Genomic DNA, 10,365 nt, shown 5'->3' with positions numbered 1-10,365 from the left:
TTTCAAACTCCTGAGCTCAAACAATCCGCCCGCCTTGGCCTCCCAGAGTGCTAGGATTACAGGCGTGAGCCACCGCGCCCGGCCATGAGCTCAATTTTATTTTAAAAATATATACAGATATGTACATTTGAACTATTTCATAATTGGTTTTATATATACAGAAAAAAGAATGGAAGACTATATCTCAAATAGTGAGATAACAGTGATTATCTCTAAGTGGTGTGATTATGGACAATTTTTATCTTCTTTGGACTTCTCTGTTTTCCATATATCCCAAACTAATTACTTTATAATTAAGGAGGAAACTCAAAAAGTTATTTTCAAAATAAAGATCTTATAAAGTAGAATCTTAGTTCTTACCAGGGGGGGGAAAAAAAAGGATAGGAAGCATTTGAGTTCCATTAGTTTCTTTTTTCTTTATATTGATTTGCTTTGGGACAGGCTTTAAAGGGTAACTAAACTAGAGAAGTGATTATACTTACATTCTTGTTTGAAGGTGAAATAGTCTGTAAGATGCCGGCATTCATGATTTCCTCGAAGCAGAAACAATGTTTTGGGATGATTAATCTTTAAACTCCATAAATACAGCACACACTACAAGACAAATTCAAGGATAACATTTTCTTGGTGAGCACGGTAATGCATAAAGACAGTTTATATAAATTCAAATGACTTGCTATAATGGCATATCTTACTGCTTATTGCCAAATTGAAAAATGAAACCTTCCAGCTTTTGAATGTGATGTGCTTGTTGCCCTAGAATTTCATCAAGTATAGAGAGTAGCCTTCACAGAAATCTCTCCTTTATTTCTGTTCCTATGTCCTATGTAAATATCTAGAACTCTCTGACAAGCCACCTACACACACATATGTATCTCAGTTCTAAAATCTGTATTTTATTTAATGGAGAAACACAAGAGGCATTTCCACTAAGATCAGGAACAAGGCAAGGATACTCACTATCTCCACTAATATTCAACATTGTAGTAGAGGAAGTTTGAGGTTGCAGTGAGTTATGATGATGCCACTGCACTTCAGCCTGGGTGACAGATCAAGTCCTCATCTCCAAAAAAAAAATGCAAATATGTTTGTATATGTTTAATTTACCTCTGACAGGTCATGTAAGAAAATCCTCTAATAGTGATTGTAAAAGTTGAATGGCTAACATATGAGGAGATTGCTCAATTTCATTAGTAATTAGAGAAATATTAATTAAAACAACATTAAGATACTACTTTATATACACTGTGTTGGTAAGTATTAGAAAATGAGATAAAATTAAAGTCTGGAAGGAGGGATATGAGGAAATATGAACACGTCAGTGCTGCTAGTAGGAATATAGACTAGTACAACCATTCTGAAGAGTCATCTGGCAATCAATACTCAGTTCAAGTATGAATGCTTATATCCTTTTTCCTACCAATATCATTCTTGTTCATAAACCACAGAGAAACTAAAACATTGGTCCATAATTGGATTTATATGAGGTGTTCATCATAGCAGTGTTCCTTTTAAACAGAAATTAGAGGCAACCTAGGTGTCTACCAATGGGAATAGAGAACTAAAATGTCATATACTATAAAATGCCATACAGTAAGCAGAAAGCAATGAACTAGCAGCACGTGTAGTAACCTGGATAGATCTTAAAAACACAGTGATAAGAGGGGAAAAAAATCAATAGAAATAGACCTATACCACTGGCTCTATCACGTTCATCTCAAAATGTGGTATACCACCTGGGAACTTGGTAGAATATAGATTGTCAGGCTCTAGCCCAATCCTAATGAATCAGAAATGGGTAGGTCCCAGTAACCTGTTTGCACAAGCCTTCCAGTTAATTATGATGTATGCTAAAATTTAAGGACCACTGAACAGCACATCATTTATGTAAAATTAAAGTACTTTATCCACAAAAACACTGTATAGTAAAAAAAATTAATATGATGTATTACACATATTCTGAGGCATATATCAAATACAACAGAAACGTGTATACTGGGGAGAGGGAGTAAGGAAGATAGAGGTCACAGATAAGAAAAAAAAGGATAAAACAAAAAAAGAGGGACTTTACAAAGATAAATGTGCCATGACCTGAGGAGCTTGATCAGTTCAACTGGGATTTTCCCACCTCCCCAAGAAGGAAAGACTTTTAAACCCTTAATCCAAATGTTTCTCAATATGCACAATCTAATCACCAACATCTCCTGCCCATTTTACTGGATTAAGTTCCTAATTGGACTCCCTGCACCCTCTTTTGGGCTCTAACAGTCAATTTACCACATGGCAGCTAGAGTAATTGTTCTAAAACATAAATGTGAATATATCATGCTCCTGCTCAAAAAATAATAATAATAATCCTCCAGTGACTTCCTATCACACCCAGAATAAAACCCAAACTCATGACTGTGGTCTGCAGGGGCTGACATAATCTATCTGCCTCTCACTGCTGCATGTCCTACATCTCCCCCTTACTCATGATTCCGTCTGCCACGCTGGCCTTGTCACTATGCGTGCACTGCTGACGCTTGTTCCTGCCTCTGAGCTCTTACACTGGTTGTGTCCTCCGCCTGGAAGGTGTTTTCCCCAATCTATACGTCACTTGTTCCAGCAGGTCATTCTGTTCAAATGTTACCTCCTCACAAAGGCCTGCCCTGGTAACTCCATCTAAGTTAGTTCCTCCCGTCCCCTTTAGCCCCTTACTCTAATTTGATTTTCACAGATGGTAAATAAATACACGATGCTGTCTGTCTCACTAGAAAATATAGTAAAAGACTTTGCTTGTTCATCTCCATATCCGCATAATCTAACTATGTTTTTCAACACAGATATTACTAACAATTTGAAAATTGTAATTCTTTGTTGTTTAGGAGTCTCCTGCATATTGCGTTATACTTTGTATCCCTGGAGCCTGCTTATTAAATGCCAATTGGACCTTTCAATCATTGTGACAAACTATTTATCCATCATTATACTTAGGTTATGTATAAATTCTCAAAAATGGGACTGTTGCATCAAAGTATATATACATTTTGATACAGACATTGCAAAATAACCATAAAACTTAAATATATAGGCATATACAAATAAATATACTTACAAGGCTTTTTTCTTTTGGGGGCTGAATTTCATTATCAAGATATCAATTTTCACAAAACATTCCAAGGAAAATTACATTAAATCCATATATAAATTTAGACTGTGCTTTCTCTTTTCTATACCCATGCCTTTCCCAACCAAGAACACAATATATCTTTTGATTTATCTAGGACTTTTTTTTTTTTTTTGAGACAGAGTCTCACTCTTTGCCCAGGCTAGAGTGAGTGCCATGGCGTCAGCCTAGCTCACAGCAACCTCACACTCCTGGGCTCAAGCAATCCTTCTGCCTCAGCCTCCCGAGTAGCTGGGACTACAGGCATGTGCCACCATGCCCGGCTAATTTTTTTCTATATATTTTTAGTTGGCCGATTAATTTATTTTCTATTTTTAGTAGAGACGTGGTCTCGCTCTTGCTCAGGCTGGATTCGAACTCCTGAGCTCAAACAATCCGCCCGCCTCGGCCTCCCAGAGTGCTAGGATTACAGGCGTGAGCCACCGCACCGGGCCTATCTAGGTCTTTATTTCTGCCTTCCAGACAGACCAACTCACCTTTCTGAAGTAATGAGATATATAAAAGCGCAATCTATATCCATAGTACAGTGTAATTTGGTTGATATACCTCCTGGCCTCTAATTTCAAGTTTCATTTCCTTATCTCACATATCAGGATGCAACTACACAATTGTCTTATATAATTCAATTACAAGGTCATGATTTTCAGGAGATAGGTTCAGATACTCAATTACTTCTTTACTTCCTATGAACAGAATTTTCACTCTACCTCAAGAATCATTTCTGTGTGTCAACAGCTGTTCATCAGTTGGTCATCTTACAACATTTTCTCCTTGGTGGTTCCTGTGCATTTAGTACAATACATCCTATGCTGAACATGTCCTCTTTAATCTTTTCTTTTTTCACAAAACCAATTAAAGAAAAATCAAATTTATCTTCCCCTACCACAAAAAAAGCACTTTATAATACGTACAGATGAAGAAAGAACATCAAAAGGCTCAAAGAAAAGTGAAACTTTACTACTCTGCTTTATAAGTGACATTTAGATCAGTCCCTGGTGTACTAATCAAAGCCCACATTACTTCAGAAAAGACCAATACTTGCTCTGGGCATGAAAAAAAAATACATTATGCCTGGATTCTCTTAGATAGGCTCGAGGTAAGAAAATTAAGTATATAATGAAAAAATAAGATGAAATAAGATTCTGTGAAAGCAATTTGGCAATATGTATCAAAAGTCTTAAAAATGTTCCACTTTTTGATCCAATTACTTCACATAAGAGAATCTCATCTAAGGAAATATCAGAAATGCCATCAAAGATGTAGTTGAAAAGACATTAACTTCAGCAATACACAGAACAAAAATAATTGCAAAGCAACCCTGTACCACTTACAGTACAAGTGATACAAAACCCAATTCACTGTTGCATAATGAAGACATTTTAATATCCCACAAAAGAAGAAGTCTGGAGATAAGATGTCCAGGTTTGGTGCACCAGCTTGATATCATCACCAAGAAACCAAGCCCTCTCTACCTCTTTGATCTGGGATTCATTCATTCATATTCATTCACATTTCATCCTTAGTCACATCACCTCCTCATAGTCACAAAATGGCTGCTATAGGACATACATCCACATTTGAAGTGACATGGCAGAATGAGGGTCCAAAAGCTTTCATCTTGCAAGAAGAGTTTTTCATCTAGAATGTTTCCAAAAACAACAAACAAAAACACACAGCAGAGTTCCCCTTATACATTACTGGGCAGAAGCAGATCCCATATTTACCCCTAGACCAAATCACTGGTGACAGGAAATGAATCGTCTTGATTGGTTCAGACCAACCAGAATTCACTCCCTGGGGCTGGGGTAAGAGCCTTCCTTCCCTGAGAGCAAAGGTTCTCCCTGCAACTCCAATCCCGTTTATCTGAATAAAATAGAAATTTTGTTATTAAGGAAGAATACGGGAAATATAGGCAATAAGCACAACCTGCTACAAACCTATTTATCCAACAACAGTAGAAGAATGGTGTAATAAATCATTGTATTCGTACCATTAACTATTGTGCAAGTTGCTCATGCGAACTGGGTCATACTTGTCATACCCAACTAAAACAGAGTCAAGAGATGGGGGAAAAGCACTCAAGGCACATAATATTGTTCCCAAAATGTAATTCTCTGCAAGCCTGTCTGCTTGAAGTTGCTTGCTGTAACCTGAAATCAGTTTTATTTAATGGCTCCTGAAATGACCTGCTGCAATTCTAAGACTATTTTTACCCACTGCCATCACTCACCATTCAAAGCTTGCCAGCTCTCCAGAACCTTACTAGTGCTAATGAACTTTCTCAAAGAGCAATGCATAACCTATCTCTTTTGCATAAATGCTCTAACATTCTCTTTGTTCTTTGGATTTACCGAAGACCATCTAGTCTGCACGTATGCCTCAAATTACAATTATTTCCTCCCAAATAAAACATTTTAATTTCAAAGATTTATTTCTATATTTCATTTGACTTCAATACCACATTCTTGGAGCAATTTTTTTTTTAGAGACATGGTCTCTGTCACCCAGGCTGGAGTACAATGGCCTGATCATTGCTCGCTGCAGCCTCAAACTCCTGGGCTCAATCTTCCTGCTTCAGTTTCCCGAGTAGCTGGGAATACCGACACACACTACCAAGCCCAGCTAATTTTTTAAATTTTTGATGGATACAGAGTTTTGTTATGTTACCCAGGCTGGTCTCGAACTCCTGGCCTCAAGTGATCCTTCTTGGAGAAATTTTAATGATAGAGAAAAATACTTTCAATACAGTTTTGGGTGGAAAAAGAATATTACAAAAAGGAATACAGAACATGATGCCAATTTTCTTTAAAAACAAAATATTTACAAATGTAAAAGAAGAAAAAGACTATAAGAAAATATAATAAAAATATTATATAACAGTGACTTTCTCTGATTTATGTAAAGTTTTTGTTTTCTTAGATTCTGCATTTCCCAATTTTTCTATCAAAAATGAACTATTTGTAACAAAAAAAAAATTTAACAAAGATTCTATGACTTTATTTTCAGCTATTGGACAAAAATATCCCATTCATGGTTATCAAGGACATAGATATAAAACTATTTCAAGTAAATACTTGTATCATATTGGACTAAGCTGTAGTCTATAGAAATTTATAATCTTAGTGGTTTATAAATAAGTGGCTTCCAACTAACACTAGCTATATCCCACAGGTCATTTTTCAAATTGGCATAAAATAGCATTGTCACCTTAAAGTTTTGATTCATTTATTTCTTAAGTTATTCCAGAAAAATAAGTTAGCAAACATCCAATAACAGGATAAAGTCAAGTACAAACTATGATTAGTTAACATTCACTCATTCAACAAATATCGAGTGCCTACTATGTGTCAGGCATTATGCTGGGTCCTAATATAAAAAATTCTGTTGATAACTAAATAAGGACTTTTTGTATTATACTAAAAGATCTATTCATAAGTGTGTATCTTTTCTATTAGACTATGAGCTCCTACAGAGAGCACGAATCTTATTCTTTATACTATTCTCATAACCTGCCATAAAGTTGGCACTCAGGAAACTTTGTTGATGAGTGAAGAAAAAAACGCCTAACACAAAATATTCTGAACATGGTATATGTATACAAAGATCATTGTGAATTTTTTTGTATGTGCTTTATTGACTATATTAATGAGTTAAAACTATTTAAAAACTATTTTTACATTATATGAGTTAATAAGCAGAAGATGATTTGGCATAATAATTTATCATGAAAAAGTTGTTTCATTAAATGACTAATTAAAAATTCAGTAAGTTTTGTATTCTTTTTCTCTTCACCCTTTAAAACCTCCTCATGCTTATAAACATACAAAGAAATAAACACTCGATGTGTCCTTCAAACATCCATACTTTTGACTTACTGTCTTTTGAAACATGACACGTAGCAATAGGGAAGTTTTTCAATGATACGGTCTGCAAGCATGGTCTTCATCCATCTCTGGGACCCATTTAGAGACCTTGGACATTGAGCAGCGGAGAAAATGGGCTTTACCATTTTCTCAGTTTATACCATTAACTGTTGTCCTCACATTTGATACTAAATGAATTTTAGGCACTGGCAAACAAAATTGAACTTTTCTGGCTGATGAATTTAGATTGCCTATCTAACTAAAGAGTAAGCTCTGTTTATTTTGTTGTTTATTTTTCCTGTAGCTTTAGAACAATGGGCTGGGCATCAGGTGAGATAGTTGACTTGTATTTAGGAGTGATGCTGCAGCAGCAAAGAACTTTTAAGCACCAGAAACATACTTAGTACAGTGAGATTCTCAGACTATGAGGGGCAGCCAGTACTAGAGACAACAAAAACAGCAAGCAGACTCAATTTCTCATCTCAGGCTGGAGCACGTTACAAATTTCATTACCCACACTATTTCAAAAGTTATTTCTCTTTTATTTGTCAGGCATATAGAGTTTAATCAATGAACATTAAATATGAATGTGCTGTGGTTCCACTGTACTCAAGTCCTTGCATTATGCTCTAAAACAGTTTTATGTTTTACACATAAAACATTCTATTTGTTTTTAATTCTAACCATGTTCCTGTCATTCAATTTTCAAAATATATAAAAGGAAACTATGTTTTCATTAACTGAACCGCAATTGATTTTTTCCTCTTCAATGAGCATTTATTAAGTGCTTACTATGTGCAACAGTATCAGAAATCATTCCTACAATAAGCTAAATGCCTGTTTATTTACCACTGGCAGTTAATCTAAGAGTTAATTGTAGCTCAACAGCTTATGGTCTTATAATTAAGGTCAGCTAATCCAAACACCATTAAAGGTGAACACCAATTTATGTCACTTGTATACAGCCTGTATATGATCTTCAAAGAGGATAGGTTAGTAAATATTTAACTTATGTGCAAAGCTGGGTTAATATAGCCTTCTGTATGTCAGATTTTCTCCTGGTTAAAAAAAAAAGGAATAGCTTTTTTATATCAATTAAAATATTTCTTTATTACTTTAATTTTGAAGTAACAAAGTTCACATATTCTCCCAGTGTTCTCATTTTAATTTCTTCTACTGAAAAAGACAATATAATAGTTCCAACATATCCAGTTTAATTTTTACCTCTATACTGAAATAGCCTCTGTCCACATAGTCACCCAGAAAGAGGTAGCGTGTGTTACTAGGTGATCCTCCAACCTCAAATAACTTCATCAGGTCAAAGAATTGTCCATGAATGTCACCACACACTAGGAAAAAGTCATATGGTGAGGTGAGGAAACATGTCTTAGAAGAAAAAGGCCATTACATCAAAAGGGATCACAGTGTAACTTTTAACTTAAATAACTTTAGCTTTTGACTGGATTGCTATATAATTGTAGTGAATCTATTGATACTAAATAGTCCTACTGGAAAAATTAGACATTTAAAATAGTATTCCTTCAATGAACAACACACATCTTAACTCTGAGGTCCCCAACCCCTGGGTACCAGTCCATGGCCTATTAGGAACCAGGCAGCACAGCAGGAGGTGAACAGCAGGAGGTGAGCAGGCAAGTGAAGTTTCATCTGCATTTACAGCTGTTCCCTATCACTCATCACCACCTGAGTTCTGCCTCCTGTGCAATCAGTGGTGGCATTAGATTCTCATAGGAGCGTGAACCCTACTGTAAACTACACATGCGAGGGATCTAGGTTGCTCGCACCTTATGAAAATCTAATGCTTGATGATCTGAGCTAGAGCTCAGCATTGGGGAGTGGCTGCAAATATAGATTATGATTAGCAGAGAGGTCTGTATCATTATTTCATTATATATTACAATGTGATACTAACAGAAATAAAGTGTACAATAAATGTAATGCACTTGAATCATCCAGAAACCATTCCCCACCCCCAACCCCAGTCCATGGAAAAACTGTCTTCCATGAAACCAGTCCCTGGTGCCAAAAAGGTTGGAGACCACTGTCCTAACCAATCCAATTCCTAGAAAAATTATAACACCACATTTTAGCTGGTTATTTGTAATCATTTCTCAAAAATTAGCACAAATCTAAGTGCCATCATGCAAATATTTTTCATACCTGTGATTGGAGCCTCTACTTCTATCATGGTCTTCTCTTGTCTCAGGATGGCAGCCCCATCCTTGATTATTTTTAAGGCCACTTCCTCTTCTAGTCGGCCCTCCTTTACCAAATGATTTTTCAAGACATCAATTTTAGGTTTCCCATTCTCAAATACTTCCTTCAAAGTAAGCCGTTGGGTTGGAGGAAAGGGAACAGCTAGAAAGAGAAAAAAAGAATTTAAAATACTTAAATGTATAGAAAACAACCAGAACACATTTTTTTTTAATGTGACAAATTAATTAAACCTAATAAATCACCATGATTTTGCATCCGCCACACCGGAACTATATATCCAAGATACTGTATATCATAATGATCACCTCTAATTATAAAAAAGATCACAGTTAAAGTCAAAGTCATTTAACAGATTTGTGTGTGCATAAATTATAATGTTTTATATATAAACATGAAAGACTTAAAGCTGATTCAGGGAACCAAGCTAAAAATGAGACAAGGCACTAGATAATACGAACATCTTTATTTTTCTGTCTGTGGAAAAGGTTAAAATGGTTAAAAGGTTAAAAATGAAACTGTGGTTAAAGAAAATGAAAGAAATCACAACACTAAAATGGCATTTATTTCTTCCGCAGAACTGACCTAATGAAACCCTATGTTTTAGAAGCCTGACTTTAGTTCCTGATCAGGGGAATCATGGATACATACTGCATTTTTAAAAGGTAGTTGCTTCATGTACTTTATTACTGATAATGAGAAGAACATTACTAACAGGATGGAGCTATGTCTGAGCATAATTTGCTATACTAACAGAGCATAAAAGAGGAATAGATATGGAAAGTCCAGTTATGTTTTCTAATCTGGAAATGCTAACAACTACTTCAGTTTACACTGGGTACAAAGTTTATATACTTATATCACAGTGAATTAGCAACTGCGACAGAAAAAAATTGTGACATTTAAAAATTGGCTGTTATCTCCTCATTTGTCTACTTTATAATGCCCAGGAGTTCAAGGCTATAGTGAGCTGTGATCACACCACCACATTCCAACCTGGGCAACAGAGTGAGACTTTCTCTTAAAAAAATAAAAATTGGCCGGGCGCGGTGGCTCACGCCTGTAATCCTAGCTCTCTGGGAGAACGAGGCAGGCGGA

At 35.7% G+C, this 10,365-nt stretch overlaps 1 protein-coding gene and 1 pseudogene across 1 annotated transcript in view; both read right to left on the bottom strand.

The window, feature by feature from the left end:
• Positions 1–402, bottom strand: part of LOC105825194 — a 1,235-nt pseudogene extending 833 nt beyond the window's left edge.
• Positions 1–10,365, bottom strand: part of PPP3CC (protein phosphatase 3, catalytic subunit, gamma isozyme) — a 74,210-nt gene that overhangs the window by 32,724 nt on the left and 31,121 nt on the right. The window contains exons 2-4 of the mRNA XM_012663040.1: positions 9,214–9,411; positions 8,257–8,381; positions 483–594 (exon numbers count right to left, since the gene is read on the bottom strand). Of these exons, the coding sequence (XP_012518494.1) occupies positions 483–594; positions 8,257–8,381; positions 9,214–9,411 (435 nt within the window). The remainder of the gene's footprint in view (positions 1–482; positions 595–8,256; positions 8,382–9,213; positions 9,412–10,365) is intronic.

Source organism: Propithecus coquereli, unplaced genomic scaffold, assembly GCF_000956105.1.
Source record: "Propithecus coquereli isolate 6110/MARCELLA unplaced genomic scaffold, Pcoq_1.0 Scaffold79, whole genome shotgun sequence".
Taxonomy (NCBI): Eukaryota; Metazoa; Chordata; class Mammalia; order Primates; family Indriidae; genus Propithecus; species Propithecus coquereli.
Note: the sequence above shows the minus strand (reverse complement) of the source record. Positions and strands in the feature narration are given on the sequence as shown.